Source organism: Protopterus annectens, chromosome 15.part0 (assembly GCF_019279795.1).
Source record: "Protopterus annectens isolate FY-2018-M chromosome 15.part0, PAN1.0, whole genome shotgun sequence".
Lineage (NCBI taxonomy): Eukaryota > Metazoa > Chordata > Ceratodontiformes > Protopteridae > Protopterus > Protopterus annectens.
Window position 1 is genome coordinate 99,819,541 of NC_056749.1, and position 23,147 is coordinate 99,842,687.

A 23,147-nucleotide genomic window follows, 5' to 3' on the forward strand; every position below is an offset into this window, starting at 1 on the left:
CTGCAGTACTGAATGTTATGCATTTCTGTCAGGCATCACAGTATAATAACTTTGTTAGGCTACTGTAGCACTGGATGCCATGCAAGGGAGCCAGGGATCACAGTCTGACTGATCTGTTAGGATACTGCAGCACTGAATGCCATGCATGGGAGCCAGGGATCACAGTCTGACTGATCTGTTAAGATACTTCAGCACTGAATGACATACATGTGAAATAGGAATCACAGTCTGATATATTGGTTACAGTAATGCAGCACTAAATATGCAAGGGTGTTAAGAATCGCAGCCTAACAACTCTGTTAGTTTACTGCAGCACTGAATGTCATGCCTGGTTGCCAGGGATCACAGTCTGACAGCTCTGTTAGGGTACTGCAGCACTAAATATCATGCATGGGTGTCAGGGATCACAGTCTAACAACTTGGTTATTCTACAGCAACATGGAATGTCATGCATGGGTGTGATGCTCGTGCCCTGGCCCAGCAATCAAGGAGCCTCAATCCTCACCACTGAGGGCGGCCCATATATAGGAAATAAGCAATACATACAGTAAATAAAGTGCACTTTTAGAAGAACACACACAGACACAGTCAGTCTCAGGAGGGGCTCCCTTGCTCTCCAGGTCCCCATTAAGACCACCCACTGGCACAGCTTCCAGAGATCTCATCTCAGCCTAGTAGGCAAGCTAAACCCTCCAGCACCTCTCTCAGCCAGTGCACCTTGCCTTGCCCCCCCCCACACACACACACACACACACACACACACACACACACACACACACACACACACACACACACACACACGGCCCTTAAAGGTAGTATAAATAAACATTCAAGGCTTATTAGAGTGACTTGGTACAGTATTCTTATATACATGCAATGTATTCTTAGAGCTTAACTTATCTCTACACAAAACAGCCATAGCTGAAAGGTTTTAAAATATTTAATAATAAATAATAAAAACACAAGACAATACTTCTTACTACAGAGTGCTAGTCAAGAGTTTAGTGATCACAGAGAAATACTTAAAATAATTTAGTAGTACAGTTCTGACATCACAGAAAAACACTTAGTCTAATCTTTCTAGTTTCTAACTATTTCTATGGGAAAACACATATCTAAGATAAACTTACTTATAGAGCAAGACAGTACTGATGAGGTGGATGGTCAAGACAAAAAAGCTTAATGCCCTCTGATTTTCTTTGTTTTTAAAATCACATTCCTAGTTCCCATTACATCAGTCTTCACACTTCCCTAGGTTCCCAGGCTAATAGAAACTACATTTACATTCTTAACATCCCCTTTTATTATGTTGCAGCTGGTCAGGAAGCAGAGCAATAAAAATACATTTGCATGTTTAAATCAAGCAATTTAACTCTTGGTTAAAACAATAGAAATAATGTCTTCATCTAGACAGGCCGGAGCCGACTTTAGATCAGAATGACACAACATGTTTTAAGTGGTCAGCAGAGAGGAATGTCGTTTCATTTTTTGAGTTCCACATCTAACAGTATTTTTTTTTCCAAAGACAAACAAGCCTGTGTCTTACATTAATATTTACATTTACAAATAATAGAATTATCTATAAAATTCCATCTGGCTAGGCTGGCAATCTTCACATCCCCCCCCCCCCCCCGGAGAACTCAAGCTAGTTTTTCAAGTGAACCTTGAGAAACACTGCTTGAGAGGGTTAGATCTATTTGAGTATATCTTAACCCCTTCCCTGTCTTGAGAGCCCATCTGCATTGGCATTGCTAATCCCACTGCAGTGCTGCACTGACATATTATATGCTTGCAACCCTTTGCTCCATCTTTGCAACTTGGCATTTTGCTGGCTGGCTCTGTTTAACCATGTTGGGGGTTGTGATCTGTCATAACAGTGAATTTCCTTCCATACAGATAACGCTGACGTTTCTGTAATGCCCACACTATGGCTAGACATTCCTTATCTACAGCTGCAGAGCATTCACCCCTGGTTTGGAGCCTATGACTGAGATAAACCACTGGGTACTCTTCTCCCTCTGAAGAAATCTGGCTAAGTACAGCCCCTACCCATGGTTCAAAGCATCCACCTGCACAAAATATTCTTTGCTGTAATCTGGACTGGCTAATACAGGGGGTCCTCCCAAAGCTTCTTTAAGCTTCTGTATGCCTGGTCACATGCTGGGGTCCACACTACCTTATCTGGCCTGTTCTTCCTTGCCAGATCTGTGAGGGGAGCAGCTATGGTACTATAACTGGGGATGAACTTTCTGTAGTACTCTGCTGTCCCTAAAAATGCCCTCACCTGCTTTTTAGTAACAGGAGCAGGCCATGCCTGAATGGCTTCCAATTTGGCAGGTTCTGGCCTAATCTTACCGCTCCCCACTCTATGTCCTAGGTAGGAGATCTCTGCCATGCCCACCTGACATTTGCTCGGCTTAATGGTCAACCCTGCCCTCTGTAGTCTGCCCAGCACCTCCATGACATGCTTAATGTGCTCTGGCCAGGAATGGCTGTAGATGGTAATATCATCTAGGTAAGCAAGGGCAAACCCTCCTGATCCTGCTAGGATATGATTTACCAGCCTCTGGAAAGTTACTGGGGCATTCTTCATCCCAAAGGGCATCTTGGTGAACTCATACAAGCCAAAAGGAGTCACAAAGGCTGACTTCTCTCTAGCACTGGGAGTCAAGGGTACCTGTCAGTAACCTTTGGTAAGATCAATGGTTGTAAGATTCTTGGCCCTACCCAGCTGTCTCATCTGTTCTAGGCATGGGGTAAGCATCTGACTCTGTGTGACTTTTTAATTTCCTGCAGTCCACACAGAACCTGGTGCTGTCATCCTTCTTTGGTAACAGCACCACTGAGGAGGCCCAGGGACTGTTGAACTCTTGAATCACCCCTAGTTCCAAAATCTCCTGTACCTCCACTTTCAGAGTCTGTTTGACTCTCTCAGGCACTCTATAAGGGGCCTGCCTAATAGGCCTTTGGGATCCTGTATCCCCCTGGTGCTGCCCCAGGTGGGTGCACCCAGGTTTCCCAGTGAACATGTCCCCAAATTCCTGCAACACTGCTTGGATTTCTCGAACCTGGGTATGAGATAGCTGCTGGGACATTGCTACCCCTTCCACTGAGGTGTCAGCCCGAGCCTCACTGAGGAGATCATTCCCCAGATCTCCCTCAGACTCCTCCTGCAAACCACTGCAAATGTTCAGCACAAGGGCCTTGCTATCATTGTAAGGTTTAATCATGTTAACATGGTACAGTTTGTACCCCTGCCTTCTGCCTAGCAGTTCCACCATGTAGTTAACATCACTTACCTTTCTTACCACCTTGTAGAGTCCCTACCAAGCTACACGCAGCTTGTTGTGTCTGACAGTAGTGAGAACCATTACCTGCTGCCCCACAGTATACTCTCTAGCTCGAGCATTCCTGTCATACCACACCTTTTTCTGTTGTTGGGCTTCCACCAGGTTCTCCTGGGCCAAGCCCATGAGTTCCCTGAGCCTTGTCCTAAAGTTTAGGCCGTATGCCACAACAGACTCCTTGTGAGACTCTCACTCATCTTCCCATGCATCTCAAATTAAATCTAGAGGTCCCCTCACCCTATGCCCATACAGCAACTCAAAGGGTGAAAAACCTGTGGATTCCTGGGGAACCTCTCTGTAAGCAAACAACAGATGGGGCAAATATTTGTCCCACTCCCTCTTAAACTGATCTGCAAATGCCTGTAGCATGGACTTGATTGTAGAGTTTACCCTCTCAATAAGACCATTAGTCTGGGGATGATAGGGGGTGGTCTTCATGTGCTTTACCCCACAGGACTTCCACAGACAAGCCAGCAGGTCTGACATGAAATTGGCACCTCTGTCAGTCAGTATTTCATTTGGGAAACCTAACCTGCTGAAAATCTCTAACAAAGCATTTGCCACCTTCTTTGCCTCAATGGAGGACAAAGCCACTGCCTCAGGGTATTGTGTAGCATAGTCCACTGCCACTAGGATATACTTTTTCCCTCTGGAACTTGGGGTATTCAGAGGACTCACAATATCCATAGCTACCCTCTGAACTGGCTCCTCAATCACAGGCAAAGGCATTAAAGGAGCTCTCACCTTGTCTCCTGCCTTGCCTACCTTTTGGCAATGCTCACAGGTCTTGCAGTACCCTGTTACATCTCTGGAAATTCCAGGCCAATAGAAGTTCTGCATAATATGCCTCTTTGTATGTTTCTGTCCATATGACCTGCAAAGGTAATATCATGGGCTATGTCTAGAAGCGCCATATGTTAGGTTCTAGGCACTACCAACTGCTGTACTCTCTCACCTTCTAGCCCTCCCTCAGGGGTCCACTCTCTGTATAGTAATCCTTTGTCACCGTATACAGATTCCCCCTTTCCTTGAGAATCAGGTGCCTCCCTAGCTACCTGCCTCAGGGCTTGCAATGTAGGGTCTGAGAGCTGAGCCTGTCTCAGCTCTCTCCTTGTAACTCTTCCCAACTCCCCTTCCACAGGAAGTCTGGCATCCTCTGACAGTGGTGCCTCACTGTCAGCCTGGGTACTACTAATCACCTCTACCTTTGCAGTCACTCTGTCCAAGGGACCATCAGTACCGACAAGCAGCTGTGGCTCACCTTCATTCTCACTGCTACAGTGTAGCTCACTCCCTGAAGTAACCACCTCACCAGTCCTGGCTACAAGTATGTAGTCTGTCTGGGTCTCCCCCAGGCTACCTGACCCTCATGCTTGTCTCCTAGCCTCACTGTTTGTAACTGCATAAGCACATGGTACTGCCTCATCCAAATCCTTCCCTATCAGGACATCTGCAGGATGGTAGTTCAGTACCCCTGTTGTCTCAAGATAATCTACTATTGGCATTTTCTCTTTCCCACTTACTGGCTCCCTCACCTTTTGTTCCCCACCTTGCCACTGTGGACACCTGTATGCCATATGGCACCATTGGTTCCATTCAAAACATTTAACCCTAGCTCCTGGACATGTACCTGGCTTAGTGGCGTCCCCTGCTACTGGCAGATTCTGTTGGGACAGTTCCTTTAGACCCATGAGCAGTACTGGGGGCCCCTTTCTGGTGCAGGGCTGCCCTGCTTGCCAGGTATAGGTCTCCCTTCTTCCCCAACTCATCTGGAGTAGCAGATTGTCTATCAGCTAACCAGATCCACATGTCCTCAGGCAAAGTGCTAAGGGGTTGTTCCCTCACCAAAAGGTCTGCCAGCCCTTCAAAAGCGGTGACCTGACATCCACTCACCTACCTATGGAAATAAGTGCTCAATTCAACAACATATTCACACACACTTTCATCTGCCTTGCGTCTATGCTCACAAAACTTTTTCCTATACGTTTCAGGTGTTAGCTTAAACAACTCTAACAAATGCTTTTTAACAACAGTATAATCAAAACACGCAATGTCAGAAATTTTTGACAAAACAGTTACACCTCTAACATGGAGCAAGGGGGTCAGGAACTGTATCCAGAGCCTTTGGTCAACGCTATACTGTTTGCATACCCTGTCAAACATATGAATAAAACTCAAAATTATCCCCCTCTTTAAACTGCGAAAGAAACTTACTGACCTGTTGTGCTTCTGGGGTCCAGTTACTCCCTTCCCCATTACCTCCATGACTCTGGTGAAGAGTCAGCATCTCCTTCTCATGTTGCCTCTGCCTCTCCTTTTCCTTAGCTTCCAGGCATAGCAGTTTTTCATTCTCCTCACTCTCTAGATGCCTCAGTCTCTCAGTTGCTTCTATTTCCACATGCCTGGCCTCCAACTCAAGTCTCTTTAGCTCCAAATGGATTTTTAAGTCCTCTGCAGAAAGGTTGAGCTGTCCATTCTCTGAGGGTATTATATCTCCACTGCCAGACTGATTGTCCTCCTGGTTGCTGTTTTCTGATGCAGCTGTAACCAAGGCTGCAATCAGGTCTGCCTTAGTCAGGTTTCCATGCACCAGTCCCCTAGCCTGGCACATCTCTGCCAGCTGGCTCCTTGTCAGCTTTCCATACTCCTCTGCTGGCATGCTGTCTGTTCCCCCTGACTAACTAAGCTAACAAAAGAAATAAAACAATTGTGATCTGAACTATGAGTATTCACTGCGTGGCTGATTTAGAGTACAAAACACCTTCAAAGCTCACTGTACCCAAGCTACAGGAATGCACTCTACCCACACCACTACAAGCCAATTAGTATTTGCCAACTAATTAATATGTGATGTGGATATCCCACCACTGCCAAACAATTAATATGGGATGCTCATGCCCTGGCCCAGCAATCAAGGAGCCTCAATCCTTACCACTAACTCTAGTGAGGGGCATCTCATATAGGAGGAAAAGATATAAAATACACACAGTACAGTGCAATTTCCCTTAAGATCACAGAGAGATCACAGTCAGTCTGGGGCTGGTCGCTCCCTTGCTCTACAGGTCCCCAATAAGTCTTCCCACTGGCACAGCTATAGGGTACAGATCTCAGCCTAGTGGGCAAGCTAAAACCTCCAGCACCCTATCTGTTCAACCAGTGCTTCATGTCCCTGCCCAAGTAGCTCACACACAGACACACACACACACACACACACACACACACACACACACACACACACACACACACACACACACTCACACTTTGAGAAGAGTTTATACAACCAAACAGACACTCCTGGGGAAGGCTGGCACAGGTTCTCCAGCTGTGCCCCTTTTCCCCAGACTATATGGTAGTACCACTTGCCACCATCCACTAATATTGATCAGCTACTCAAAGGCCCTTAAAAGGGTGTTCAGTTATTACTGTGCAATATTATTATCAATTGGTAGTATAAGTAAACAGTCAAGGCTTATTAGAGTGACTTGGTACAGGATCCTTATAAACATGTAATGTACTCTTAGAGCTTAACTTATCTCTACACAAAACAGCCACAGTTGAAAGGTTTTAAAATATTTAATAATAAATAATAAAAACACAAGACAATACTTCTTACTATGCAGTGCTACTCAAGAGTTCAGAGATCACAGAGAAATACTTAAAATAATTCAATAGTACAGGTCTGACATCACAAAAAAAACTTTGCATTTGAAACATTGAAACGCAACTTGTTGAAAGACAGTTGTGCATAAGTACTAATTCAAGTTTGCAGATGGTTGAAAAAATGCATTGAATGTGCAATGAGCAAATGCACATTGACATTTGCTCATTGCAGATTCTGCATTTTGGGTGCAGAGTGCACTATAGTGGGGATCAGGAAATGGATCCCTTCCCCACTGTAGTGTGGCCTCTGTGTTGGAGTATTAAACAAGGGGGTGTGGGGGTGCAGGGGGACTTGCCCCCCTGCATTACAGTGTGTGTTCGACATTTGAGTTTGAAACTCAGCAAATCTGCTGTTGAATTTGCTGAGTTTCAAAATTCAGAGAAGTAAGGCAGTCCAGATTTGGCTTTACCGTTCATCCAACTGGCTGTTTGTAAAGCCGACATTCAATGTTTCAAAGGTAGATCCAGAAAAACACTTAGTCTAATCTTTCTAGTTTCTAGCTATTTCTAAGATAAAACACAAATCTAAGATAAATGTACTTATACAGCAAGACGTGCTGATGAGGTGGATGGTCAAGACAAAAATGCTTAATGCCCTCTGATTTATTCTGTTTTTAAAATCACATTCATAGTTCCCATTACATCATTCTTCACACTTCCCTGGGTTCCCAGGCTAACAGAAACTACTTTTACATTCTTAACATCTCCTTGTGTTATCCTGCAGCTGTCATGAAGCAGAGCAATAAAAATACATTTGCATGTTTAAATCAAGCAATTTAACTCTTGGCTAAAACAATAGAAAGAATGCTTTCATCTAAACAGGCCAAAGACGACTTTAGATCAAAGGGTCACAACATGTTTTACGTGATCAGCAGAGAGCACTGTTGTTTCATTTTTTTCAGTTCCATGTCTAACAACAATTTTTTTCCATTTAAGACAACAAGCCTGTGTCTTACTTTAATATTTACAAATGATAGAATTATCTATAAAATTCTATCTAGCTAGGCTGGCAGCCTTCACAATTGGTACCAAGGATCACAGTCTGACAGCACAGTTAGAGTACTACAGCACTAAATATCATGCAAGGGTGTCAGGGATCACAGTTTAACAACTTGGTTATTCTACAGCAACACTGAATGTCATGCATGGGTACCAGGAATCACAGTCTGACAGCTCTTTTAGAGTATTGCAGCACTAAATGTCATCCATGGATACCAGGGATCACAGTCTGACAGCTTTGTTAGGGTACTGAAGCACTAAATGTCATGCATGGGTACCAGAGATCACAGTCTGACAGCTCTGTTAGGGTACTGGAGCACTAAGTGTCATCCATGGGTACAAGGGATCACAGTCTGACAGCTCTGTTAGGGTACTGCAGCACTAAATGTCATGAATGGGTATCAGGGATCACAGTCTGACAGCTCTGTTAGGGCACTGCAGTACTAAATGTCATGCATGGGTACCAGGGATCACAGTCTGACAGCTCTGTTAGGGCACTGCAGTACTAAAGTCATGCATGGGTACCAGGGATCACAGTATGACAGCTCAGTTAGGGCACTGCAGCACTAACTGTCATGCATGGTTACCAGGGATCACAGTATGACAGCTCTGTTAGGGCACTGCAGCACTAAATGTCATGCATGGGTACCAGGGATCACAGTCTGACAGCTCTGTTAGGGTACTGCAGCACTAAATGTCATGCATGGGTACCAGGGATCACAGTCTGACAGCTCTGTTAGGGTACTGCAGCATTAAATGTCATGCATGGTTACCAGGGATCACAGTATGACAGCTCTGTTAGGGCACTGCAGCACTAAATGTCATGCATGGTTACCAGGGATCACAGTATGACAGCTCTGTTAGGGCACTGCAGCACTAAATGTCATGCATGGGTACCAGGGATCACAGTCTGACATCTCTGTTAGGGTACTGCAGCACTAAATGTCTGGCATTGGTACCAGGGATCACAGTCTGACAGCTCTGTTAGGGTACTGCAGCACTAAATGTCATGCATGGGCACAAGTAATCACAGTCTGACAGCTCTGTTAGTGTACTGCAGCACTATGTGTCATGCTTGGGTACCAGGGATCACTGTCTAACAACTTGGTTATTCTACAGCAACGCTGAGTGTCATGCATGGGGTACCAGGGATCACAGTCTGGCAGTTCCTTTCAGGGGCTGTAGATCTGAAGATCATGTATGGATGCCACAGACTGCTGTCTATAAGCACTACTAGGATAATGCAGCACTGAATTCCATGCCATGGGTTTAGTCTGACAGCACTGGGATTGTACGATAGCAGTACAGGCATGTATGCGTGTTAGGGATTGTGGTGTCACTATACTGAAATGATGTCCTTCTATATCTTTGTTGCAGTATTCATAATCTCTGGGATCCCCTACTATGGATATCCCAATGCCTGGCCAGTATACTAAAGCCTTTATTACCTAGGGAGCATCATACTTCCGACATACGCCACAACTACTGTTCAGTCTCAGCCTTACTACAGGATATGTACCCAAAGAGTGGCGTACAACAACAGTGGTCCCTCTCCACAAAGGTGGTGCCTCAACGGATCCTGGAAACTATTGCCCCATAAGCCTGACTAGCTTGGTCTGCAAAGCTATGGAAAGGATCATCATGGACCTCATAAATAAAGATATTGGGGACGTACAGACAATGGATCCTACCCAGTTCGGCTTTGTTAAGGGCAGATCCTGCCTCTTAAACCTGGTCAATTTCTTTGAAACAGTCACCAAGGCCATTGGGAAGGTGGTCCACACAGCCTACCTGGACCTAAAGCCTTCGATACAATACCCCCTCGGCATTATAGATAAGCTCACCAGCTTAAATATAAACCCCTATGTCACTAGATTGGTTGCAAACTGGCTCAAGGACAGAACCTACATGGTTAGAATTGCTGGAGCCATGTCAGACTCGAAACCAGTTACAAGTGGCGTCCCACAAGGCTCAGTCCTGGGACCTCTCTTGTTCGGTATATATTTCTCGGAGGTACAGGCCAACATGGAAGGACTGTGGCTGACCAAGTTCACAGATGACTGCAGACTGGGCGCCATAATCGACTCTCCAGCCGACACAAGCATCCTCCAAAAGGGCCTCATAGAAACAGACAACTGGTGCCAGAGCCATGGCCTCAAGCTAAAGTGTATAGTCATCCCTTTGGCAAAAACAAAGTGCCACAAATTACCACACAGGTGGTAATCTATTAAGTAATTAGGGACCTGGGGACCCAAGTTGATAGCAATCTCTCATTTGACAACCACGTGGCCAAAGTGGTTAGAAAAACATTTTATATAGCCCACCTAATCATGAAGGGATTCACATCTAGATCAGGGGAGGTCATCGTGCCTCTTTACTCATCCCTCATCAGGCCCATAATTGAGTACAATGCCCCTTTTGGGATGTACCTTACCAGACACCTGCAGCAACTGGAAAGACCCCAAAAGTACCTCACCAAGAGGATCAAGGGCTCAAACAGATGCCATATGCTGCCGGTTAAAGAAACTTCAGCTCTACTCAGTGGCATACCGCCTGCTCAGAGGCGATCTGTGCCTGGCAAGCCATGTCCAACCTGGAATTAATGGACATGCTGCACCTCAGAAAATCCAAATCCCATCGAGCTGAGACTTGAACCTCAGCACTGAAATAAATAGGGCAGGCTGGAGGGACAGATTCATAACCCAGAGGCTCCCTTCACTCTGGAATAAAATCACAGTCCAGGTTAGGCAGAGTCCCTCATTGACTCTCTTCAAGAGGAATCTTGATGAGTGGATGGGAGATACCCCGGTATCACTTCTGTGTCACTGTTAGACAGAGGCACAGTATACTAAAAAGGGCATAGCAAAATTAATTTAAAATGGGTGGCGAAAGCCAAACACACTCTGGCTAGGCTTATAAATGCCCTAGGGCAGATAGCCTAGTATGAACCTATGAACCTATGAACCTATACACTCCAAGTGCAAGCATAGGCCATATAGCTGACATATGTATGCTCCCAATTTTGAACTTCATTGCCTCCAGTCTTAATGCCATTGTTGTATGTTGGTCTGAACATCCATCATTGTGCTATACTTGTCAGATCAGTACCCCAGTGGGATTCTTTTTTCTTTTCCTTTTATTGTTTACTGGGTTACATGTCATCCAAGAAAGGGAAATGTCAGTGTGGGAGGCAGATTCCCCATAAAAATCACCACAATGGGTGCCTGTTTTGCTTAGGTGCTTCCCATGATGACATGCAGTGTACTATCTGTCAGGCTTTTGTTCCCAAGACTTTGTGTAGTCGCCATTCTTTCCTTTCCATTTACCTTGAGAACCAATGTCTTGAGCTTTTGATCCAAGGTACCATGGCAGAATCCACTTACCCCAAGGTACTGCTGCCACTTAAGAAGAAGAAGGCCAAGAAGTCTCAGCCTGAGTCTGCTGCTGTCCAGCTTCCACTAGACATCTCTCTTGAGGTGAGTGAGAACCCAGAGAACAGCCCTTTTTCCTCTGCCATTACCTTATTGGAGGCCTTGCACAGCTGATCATTTCCAAGGGGTGTAAGGGGATTCCTCAATTCTTTATACAGAAAGAGGTGCTCTGTACCATAATTGAATCTAGACAGGGGTCTGAACCTCCCTGTTTAGTCAGAGTGGATGTCCCTATGAAGAAAAGTAAAAAAAACTAAGCCTGTGTTGTGTACTCCAAGGTATCCACATAAAGAATGGCAGATTATTCAAAGGTTGTTCAATGTCTTGATGGTGCTTCATCAGGGGTTTCAGTTCCTGCTTCTCCTTGGCCCTGTACCCCTAAAAGGGCTAGGGACACAGAGTCTTCAGATGGGGATTCTGATTCTGAGGCCGACTCCTTGGCCTATTCCTCCTAGTTACCTTCAACTTTAGAATATGACTCTGAGGAGGAGGAATCCATCAGTCCTGACCCTCCTTTGAAGGAGATTTCCTATGGTGACACAGTCCTGCCCATAACAGAGCATTCTAAGTGGGATTGCTCCAGGTTTCTGATGTCCAGAAGAGGTATTATGAGTTTTTACAAATGTACTCTCCTAAACCTTCAGCTATCCCTTCTATGTTGGCTGCTCTATTGGATACCTACCTTTTCTGCTGCATCCCAAACACCTGATTCTCAGCCTCCAGTGCTTAAGAAACCTGATAGGTTCTAGAAGGTGCCAGATGCCTGCAGGTTCTTGTACAAGTGCCCTTTTTATGATCCTGCAGTGATTTCTGTTTTGACTGATAAGCCTTCTAGGCCATTGCCTTTTTCCAAACTCCTTTCTTTGGATAAGGACAGTAGAGCCATGGAGAGGACTGGTAAAAAAAGTATACATTTCTGCTACCTTAGCCCTCAGGGCCATCAATTACCAGACTCATATGACAAGGCACATACCATATTTTCTTTCCCAGATTGGGAAACTTGCTCTGATATGCCTGACTCTTAAGGTAAAGCCTTATCTCTCTCTCTCTCTCTCTCTCTCTCTCTCTCTCTCTCTCTCTTGTTACCCATCACTACCCATCACTTTATCACATGTAGTTCTGATACAGCAGAAGAATCCTCTAGGGCTGCTGCCTCAGGTTCTATAATGAGGCACTTCTTCTGGCCTCATCTTTAGGTGTTGCCAGATGATATCAAAGCAAAGCTTCTCGACACTCCCTTGGATAACCAGAATTTGTTTGGTACTGCTGTGGCTGATGTTTTCAAGACCTTGCAGGATCAAGGTAACATCATGAAAGATTTGAAGCAGATCTTTGCCTCCCCTATTCCCAAGTTTTAGAGGAACTACCGTAGTAATACTGCTTTTTTGCATAGGCTACCTATACAGTCTTCTAAAGGTAAGAAGGCTCCTATGTGAATTTTCCCTGACAAATCTATTCAGACACCCAGGCTCCAGAAACAGTGCTTTCCTGACAAATTTACAGCCATCTGACTGCCTGCCCACCTTTCTTCTCAGCCAGGTCCACTTGCCCCTCAGAATTTCTCTTTCTTTCCCAGTTTGGGAGATGATCACCACAGACACCTGGGTGCTCTCCATTATCAGGAAGGGTTACTTTATGACCTGGAAGGCCCTTCACTCTTTTTCAGAAATCCATCAACCCCTGACATATCATCTTTCTCATTTTCCAAGGGTTTTGCATGTTTTAGTGGATCAGGGCACCATTCAGTCAGTTCTGCAGACAGATAGGGGTTTGGTGTTTTATTCCAGGATGCTTCTAGTCCACAGGAGAGAGAGATCTTGGAGACCTGTCCTGGAGCTTTCCTTTCTTAGACTATTATGTCTTCAGACTCTATTTCCTCATTTGCTCTCCCAAGCTTTTCTGGTTTCTGTGGATCTGAAGAATGTTTACCTTCACATTCCTATCAACCTTCTATTGAGGAAATATTTGCATTTCTCTGCCTCTTCCTCTTATTTTCAGTTCTCTGCTTTGCCCTTTGGGGTTACCACAGCCCCAAGGGTGTTCACCAGATGTATAGCCACTGTAGTCACCTTTTTCATTCTTCAAGGGATTCAGATATTTCCTTGTCTGGATGACCTCTTGCTTCAGACTCCATCCCATTCCAAGCTGGTGCAGGATCTTCATTTTACCCAGCTTCTGTTGCACAGCCTGTGGTTCACAGCCAACCTTCAGAAGTCAATGTTGACTCTATCTCAGGATCACATTTTCCTAGGCTGCAAGTTCCAGACTGTTCCAGTGCTGGCATATCTCCCTGCTTCCAAGGTTTTGTCCTTCACAAATTATTTTCTCTCCCTGGTTCCCCTGTCATCTCTTCCAGCCAGGGAAATACTCAGGGCTCTAGAGTTCATGATATCCACCATCCCCATGCTCCCTTGTGCCAGGTTTCATACGAAGAAGTTTCAGTGGTACGTAAAATCAGTGTGACTTTACCTCCACCCACTAGAACATCAAATTCCTCTGCTTCCTTATCTGAAACTGGAAATTCATTGGTGGATTCAGCAGCTATTTCTGAATACTGGTGTTCCTTTCCATCCTCCTCAGCCATCTCGAGAACTTTTCACAGATGGGGAGGCCATTTCTTGCACCCTGAATGTGCAGGTTCTTTTGGTCCCCTCATTAGAGGGTGGATCACATAAACATCAAGGAAATGTAGGTGCTCATTATACACCTTCAGGCTTTCCATGTGCTCTAGGTCCCAGGTCCCTCGAAGGCTTATATAGACAACACCGTCATGCGGTAAGTGAACAGACAAGGTCAGATGAGGCTGTACCTTCTTTGCAAGTTAGCCCTTTCAACATGGGAAATAACCATCAATCTACAGGCAGTCTATGCACCTTCAGAGCACAGTCTTATGGCAGATTTTCTTAGCAGGTCCAGGACACAGACTCACAAATGGATGCTTCACATGGATGTTTTTCTGGATATAGTTTCTCAGTGAGGTATTCCTCAAGTGGATCTCTTAGTCTCCCCTCTGAACAGGCAATTCTCTCAGTTCTGTTCCAGAGTCCACAGCCTTTGGCTTGGAAGGTGGACACCGTGTCTTTCTCTTGGTGGGGAGTACCCCTGTATGCCTTTCCTCCCCTTCTTCCTTTTCCAAGGGTCATTCACAAAATCAACATGGGCTCTCCAAAAATCTTGTTTGTGACTCCCTTTTGGCCCAGACAGTACTGATTCCCCACCTATTCCATCCAGCCAGGGCAATCATCACAAGTTACCTCACTTAATGGATCTTCTCACATAAGAGAAAGGAACTCTCCTTCACCCTCATCTGTCCACTCTTCATCTGACGCTTTGGGTGACAGGGTTTTGATTCCTTTCCAAACCAGTGTTTTGAGGACATGCTTAATGTCTTGCAGGAAGCCAGGAAACCTGACAAGAAAATCATATATGTCCAAAGGCAAGAGATTTTCTGTTTGGTGTCTTAAACATCACCAGAAACCCTTTTCAGTAGAGGTTTCTTGGTTCTTTCTTACTTGTGTTAACTGCTACATGCTAGCTTGGCATATTCTTCAGTGAAAGTCCATTTGTCAGCTATTTCTGCTTCTCTGCCACTTACTCCTCTTTTGGACTCTAGGTTTGAGGTTGAGAAGTTTCTTAAAGGTGTCTTGCATATTGGTCCCCTATGAAAGCCCATTAGTTCTTGGGATCTTAATTTTGTCCTTGAAAAACTGACTCAGGCTAATTTTGAGACTGTCACTTCTTCTTCTTTGTAACATCGTACTTGGAAGACTGTTTTATTGGTTGCTTTAACATCTTGAGAGAGGGGTATTTGAGCTACAGGCCTTGATGGCAGTACTCCTTTTTTCATTCTGACAGGGTATGTCTCCATACAAATCCTTCTTTAATGCCCAAGGTGGTTAATGATCTGTCCCTTAATCAAGTCTATCAAGCAGGTCTATATCACCAAATCGAAAAGACACATAATCAAATGGCATTTACATCAAAAATGCCAGTCATCAAGGTGTTGGCATATATAATTAGCGGGGAGGGGGAGACACAGCCCCCCACAAGGGCAACTTAGATGACTGGCATTTTCACTGTAAATGCAGTCCAATTATGGGTCTTTTCGAATTGGTGATATAGACCTATCAAGCTGCCTTCTTTTCTGCTAGTGAGAAGATCCGTCATACTTTGGATTTGCATAAACAACTCAGATATTATTTAGACAAAACCAAGAGCATGCATAAATCTGATCAGCTTTTTGTTTCTTTTGATACCAGTACATTGGGTGTGGCAGTTTTTAAGCAAACCATTTCCTCCTGGATTTTTAAGGCCAGTTATTTTTGTTATTCTGTTCATGATAAGCAATTGTCTGTTTCTGTGAGGGCTCATTGCACTAGAGCAGTGGATTCCTAGGATGCATTCTTCAAAGATTTGGCTGCGAACTTCATCCTTGAAGCTGCTTCTTGGTCTTCTTTTAACATATTTGCAAAACATTACAAGATGGATGCTATTTCCAGGGCCAGAGCAGGGTTTCCCAAGGCTATCCTGCAGGGGTTTGTGGAGGCCTCCTCCGTCTTGCCTTCCTCCTCCCTGCTTCACTGTAGCTTTTGTACTCTCACAGAGGTGATGAAACTGCAACAGTGATATGGAAGGACATAGTTCTGCTGTGTAAAATCTTACCATAACAGTAGCTGTCCATCTTTTCACTGTTGCAGTATTCACTCCCTCCCTTCTCTCTTCCTTTTGCATGGGTAATGTTTTTATACTGGCCAAGAAGTTCCTTTCCTTTATTCCATTCTTTCCTTTTTCTGGATTTACACGTTTTCCTTAACACTGAGAGTCCTAGTTCTCCTAGGGCACGTCAGTTCTAGTCAGGAGCATATGTATGTCACCTTTATGCCCTACGCTTGCACTAGGAGCATATGTCTAATGTACGATGCTCCCTAGGTAATAAAGACTTTGGTATACTGGCCATATGTTAGACTATCTATGGCAGGAGATCCCAGAGGTTATGAATGCTGCAACAGTGACAAGAAGGGCACCTGCTGTTATGGTAAGATTTTGACACACCTGTACTACCTTACCATCAGCTTCCTCAGCTCATTTCCATTTGCGTTAATCTTCTCTTCCAGTTTGACATGTTTTGCCTACAGCTCCCACACTTGATAGCACTCTCTTTATAAGCTAGTGTATAGTGACATCATGCTCCATACCAGAGAAGCACACAACTGCTGAGTTCATAGTAACTTGTCTGCCAATCACAGTTTTTATATATATCCTGATTTCTTCAAAAAATGTCTCACATTCAGTGAATAAAACAAGAATCCTTCAGAGAGTTCATATAGCCAATTAAAACTGGCCAGGACCAGCACTGATATTGTCTGTAAGAAAAGCGTAACACGAAGCAATGCCACATGCTCCAGAGATTCAACCTGATCATCCTAAGATCAAGAAGCTCCTAGCATAGCTCGCTCTCTTTAGACTGATAGTACTTAATTGCTTACTGTGGAGATCGGTGTGATGGCCCTCTGCACAGACCTAGAGACTTGCTGGATCTTTAGTCCAAAGAATAAGAGATCAGAAGGCAATCATGAGTCCTAAAGGTAAGTCCTTTTATGTAAAGGCCATCTTTCCCCAGCACTGAGACCTCCCCCTCAATTAGCAAGGTTTAAGTTCACACCTTTATGTATTAATAAACAGTGTGATGCTCAAAAAAGAGACATGTCCAGCAACTGCCATGTAGGATGTGTTGAACTGCAAAAACATGCTCACAGTCAGGCAGATTATGAAGAATAACCCCTTGACTCATCTGGGAGTAGCTCTGTGATATCACTATGCTAAGAATTTTTCTCTCCAAGCCTACTCCTTCAGCCACACATAGTCTAATGGCCCAGCATATAGAGGGTCAACAGAGTCTTCCTGAGGCACATGGGTGCAGGGCCCCTCTTAGATATATAGGTAAGTACTAGGCTAGCTGCCCTTGTGGGCTATTTTAAGCCTAACCAATTTCCCTTTCAAATGTTAATGTCAAACCCTGTACCTTGTGTCTGTGAGGTAAACACTTTAACCACTATACCAACTCCCAAACCCCAACAGTGAAATTGATCTAATCCAATATGAAAAGAAGCCATCTTGTACACTGAGGAAGGCCCTCACACTTCATAGGTTTTTGCCTCTATTAATAGCTCTGCTAAGTCACCCAAGTGGATGACCATGTACTTGTGGAATTTAATAGAATGTATTTTTTTTTTTTGAGTCTCTCTGTATTTTGTATAATATGAATTTAGCTGGTTGTTAGTCTATGTATTGTTTTTTTTTTTTAAATCTGGAGCTTTTCTCCCCTGGTCTCTGCTGAAAATGGATATGTATCCATACCAGAAGACCCGTAAAACAAAATGTAAAAAATAAAAATAAATAAAATGACTCCAGTGGCACAGCAGCTGCAGTCCTAACAACTGGTTATGCAAGGCCATGGCGTGGCAGTTCTACTGCCTGCGCTGGCTTAGGGCACTATTACAAAGGACTAATAACCTCTCTCTGTGGGCACACTAGGCCGGATGTTATTGTCTTTAGGTCTGAGCTCTGAAATGGCTCTATTTAGAAATTAAGCTGTTTCCAAAGAGCGCTATGAAAATGCCAAGACATTATTCCTCAAGAACCATAAAAGCTGTCATTGCTTTTGAATGACACTTGGAATTCTACTCAAACCATTTCTGGGTTCTGAAGACAAAGGAAGGCTTATAACCCATCCTACCCATCACCAACATCAGTGGTCACAGTTGGTATGTCACTTCCAGATGAATCTCTACAGATTCCTGATATTGGAACAATGTGTCTAGATCATGTTGCTGAAATGATGAATAGGTTTTGAGATATCACTGTCTGAGATCTACAAAACAGGTGACATAAAAGTTTAAATAGCCTTTATTTTCTTAATTATGTGTTAGACATACACAGTTTGAGGGTTTGCTTCATCTAACGTTATACCGATTTTGCATCTAGTCATGACATTCTTGAGGTGATGTATTTAACTGTAAGCAATTGGGAATGTTCTGCATATTTGTAAATGCTGGTATTGTACTGCAGATTCTTTAGGAGAGATTTATATTTCTTGTTAAGTTGGTGAAACATTAACTGCAGCTGGAATGCTTTAAAGCCATTCAATCACTGACGTGAAATTTTACTTGGTGCAATTAATGAAGAGTCTTGAAATCAGTTCAGAAGTAATATTTATGGGCAAAAACCTGCTGTCTGTCTTCAGAAGTCAATTCTTTTGTTTAGGAACATTACTTAAACAAGCTATAGTGTGTAGTGCTGCAATACCATCTAGTATTTCCATGCTGTGGCTGCTGACATCATCTGCACCACTAAGTGCTACCTCTAAAGGAAAAGGACAAAGACACTTTGTATGTTAATGTACTTCAGTCTTGTTAAAGATATTATATCTTTATAGTTAATAGCTTTCTTACTCACGAGCACCTTTAGAAGCATTTAAAGTTTACTGCTACTGTCATTCTCAGCGCTGGCTGATTTATACTGGCAACCCTAGCAGGTGAGCTAAAAAAATTGTCCTACAAATGTGGACTCAGGTCCTGTTACAAACCAGCTACATACTACATTGCCTTTAGTTTGGCAAGCTAAACAAAAAAGGCCTCCAAATTGTTTTTTTTTTTTGGCTTGCTTACTGGAGTGGGAAAATCCCTGATCCATTTAACCATGGTAATGTGTGGTTTTATTTTGATACCTAGCTACCATATCCATCCTATTTCCATTCCTATCCACCGTAACATGAATTAATTGAACAATGACTACTCTTAACATTAAATTAGCCACCCTCTTCCTCCTCTTTGTTCCTCTTAAATACAGCCAGTCTACAAAGGATACTGAACATCCACCTCACCTGAACTGCAAATTCTCCACAAAGTCCTTCAGGCTACATAGAAACAAAATTCCACCCCTTGTTTAACACTTTACACAATTCATTGCACAAAGATAGAGAAGACAGACTGACAATTTTAAAGCAGTTCTCATCTGCCTTTCTTACATTCTCTGAAATTATCTCTGGCCTTTCTAGTTCTTTTTCTGCTGCCGTTTGTAATGTGGTGTTGCTGCTGATGATACTACTTATGCCCACATTCTGTTTGAAGTTCCTCCTTGCTGGTAGACTTGTATAGGTGGAAAACCCTGCATGTTGTTGGCATTTGCATTGTTATTGGAACCATTTGTTGTAGGAATCTACTGCTGAGCTTTGTTACTTCCATTCCGCTGTGCTAGCCTTTCTCACCACCTTATTGCACCTGCACTTTCTTTTTCTGAAGTGCTGATGTCATTTCCTGTTGTTCTAACTCTGCCTGTTTCTCCCTCTGCAGCCAGCCTTGGTTCATGATATAGATATGCCACTCCTTCCTCGTACTCGCAGTGGTCCTTTTGAAATTTTTTAAGTTTTCTTTTTTTCAGGACTTCATTTTCTCTTATTAATTTATCTTGGATTAAACTGAATTTTGTATCAAAGTTCTCTCCAGTTGTGCTATCTTTTGCAATAAAAAAGTTGCATGGATTTTTTCATTCAACATGTCCATCTTTTCTCTATTTAGAGTGATTAACATTTCAACATACTGCAAGCCTATTTTCTGGTTCAACTCAATCCACTTGTCCAAACACTCTTTGGGGATATTATCAACGATGGGCATTTTAGTGACTCTGAGCCCTTTAGGTACCCTTTTGGCTGCTAAGCAATATTCAGAATACAAATTGTCCCACTGCAGGCATTTTAATTTCAGCAAGTCTCGTTCAAGCTCATGAAAAGTTTCATTTAAATCCAATACTGTCCCTCCTGCATTGATAGTTTCAGCAAAGCTAAAGGGGTCTTAGGTGCTGCTAAATATCCAGCTAGTGCTTCATCATTTCTATGAAAAACCACATTACAATTCTTATTATTAGTTCTAGGTATTGTTGTTTTGCTTACAAACCCTTCTTGGTTCAAGATAATAGATCCATTTGGTGTCATGCCGCATAAATCCAAAAGCAGCAACATCTAACTCAAACTGGCTTGGTTCTCCATAACACCGTCAAACCAGGAAACAACCAACAAAACTGTAAAGCAGTTATTTCAAATTCAGATAAAACAAAACAACTGATAGAAAAAATAAGGAAGATTTTAATAAAATTTTTTCAAACCATAAAAATATATACGTATACAGTAAGGGCGTTTGTCTCTTTCTAGACACTTCCTCAGACTGAATACAATCAACACTGCAAACTCTTCATATAACACATAATCACATGACTCTAACTACTTTCTCAATGCTTTAACCCTTTGTTTTTCAAATAAGCCATAAAAACTTCTCTATTATTTAACCCAGGTGGATAACAAGCATTCAGCCTCACTTGCAATTGATACTCTTTCCATCCCAGTACTTCTTCAGCATCAAACTTACTTTCACATTTTGCAACATGGTCTGACACAATAAATTTAAAGTCCACTTTACATTTGTTTAAATTGTAGTACTTACTTAAAGCATTTTTGTAATTCCCATATTTATGTTCATAGATTATCTTGTATAACTCTCTTGTTGTTCTTCCTATATAAAATGATATGTAGAGCATACAAATAGCTAGATAAACAACAAACTTGGGGATACTTATCTCTAATTCTGACATTAATATTATTGATAGTTATTTCTTCAACATCACTATAGAAATAATTGCAAAAGTTGCATTTCTGGCATTTAAGCATACCTTTTCTCATGTTCTTTATTTCAGGTACAGACATATTTCCCTGGAAATAATTTTTAAAACTTTTCCCTCTTTTCTGTTTAAACATGGCAGTTTCACCTTCAGCTTTAGCTAGTTCAGAATTGATGTTTATAATTTTCCAATTCCTTTTTATTATGTTCTTGATTTCCTATGCATCAACACTATTGACTACTTGCACTGATGAGTTATACTTCACGTTTTTACACTTTCTTTCTCACTACTACCTTGTTTCCTATAATTGTATACTTCCAAAAATTTCTCTTCTACCATTCCATTGGAAATCTTCTGTTTATAAATCTGTTGCAAAGGCTAGCACCTTCTTGCAAAAATCTTCTTCTTTTTTTGTAAGCCTGTTGGCACTCATTAACTGCCCTTTTACAATGTTGGATTTAGTTGTCTTGGGGTACATGCTTGAATAGTCTAAATAAGCATTATTCTGGATCACTTCCTTATAAATTTTAGTGATAAGCCCCTTCATTTTCTTTGAGCATCGTCACATCAAGAAAATTAATACTAGTTGTCACTTGTCTTGTACATATTAAGAAAACGATGAGGCTTGGGTGTTAATTTAAAGTAGTTTATTGCATACAAACACATTAGGATGGATGGCAAGAACATTAAACTTAAACAAACTATCTAACTAACAGACTACTACATACTTGCATGCCTTCACTCTGGTTGCTCACTCAAAATGGCACTCTTGCTTGCACAAGCTGAGTACGTACATGCACGTGCACACTGACTGAAATGCTTCTTAAAGGTATATCTCACTCTCTGATCTAAATTAGTGTCAATCTATTCTATACTGTACTCTAAAAATGAGCTGACACTACTATGGAAGTACCTATATATATATATATATATATATATATATATATATATATATATATATATATATATATATATATATACATATATATATATATATATATATATATATATATATATATATATATATATGGGTCTACTTGATATGGTTGACACTCATTTGGTTGACAGCTCACATGGTCGAAACTCATTTGGTCGACGGCTCATTTGGTCGACAACCAGTATTCAAGGCACTTAACAGGGATTTTTCCCCCTCCCCAAAGTTGTGTGATCCTGGAGTTGATATATATAGTTGGGAGGGTGGGGGGCACAGCCCCCCACAATGGGAGGTGTGGGGTGTGAAGCCCCCCACTAATATTCATTTAATAGTTGTTTAAAACATGAAAATACAACAAAAACTAAACATTTTAAACAAATATGGGTGGGGGGCTTTGCTCTCCACACCTCCCATTGTGGGGGGCTGTGCTCCCACACCCCCCCTAACTATATATATATATATATCAAATCCAGGGTCGCATAACTTTGGGGAGGGGGGCAAATCCCTGTTAAGTGCCTTGAATACTGGTTATCGACCAAATGAGCCATCGACCAAATGAGTTTCGACCATATGAGCTGTCGACCATATCAAGTAGACCCATATATATATATATATATATATATATATATATATATATATATATATATATATATATATATATATGTATCTATGGAAGTCATTTAGTGTTTCAACACTTCCCCTCCCAACCAAAAACACATCATCAATAAAGCATTTATATATGAAATGTTCTGGATGTATATTCTATCAAAGATGCTTGCTTTCTCCCAACCATGCATACAAATATTTGCATAACTTGATGCCGTAGCTGTACCCATGCCCACTCCATTAGTCTGACAGTACATTTTATTACTAAATTCAAAATAGTCGTAACTTAAAATAATATCAATTACTTCCATAATTAGGTGTACTATATTTCTTGAGAAAAGTTTTGAACTGATCAGTTTTCCTGTCACTACATCCACACCTTCCTCATTGGGAATGACTATATATAACAATTTGATGCCCAGTGTTACCAAAATGTCATTTTCATTCACTTCTAAACTTTCTGTTTTTTGAGAAAAAATCAAAAGTATCTTTTATATAAGA

General features: G+C 42.4%; 1 protein-coding gene across 1 annotated transcript in view; it reads left to right on the forward strand.

Moving 5' to 3' along the window:
- The window catches only part of LOC122789798 (zinc finger protein 585A-like), a 336,946-nt gene that overhangs the window by 82,518 nt on the left and 231,281 nt on the right, over window positions 1-23,147 (forward strand). Inside the window, exon 5 of the mRNA XM_044057240.1 lies at window positions 11,308-11,482. Coding sequence (XP_043913175.1) covers window positions 11,308-11,482 — 175 coding nt within the window. The remainder of the gene's footprint in view (window positions 1-11,307; window positions 11,483-23,147) is intronic.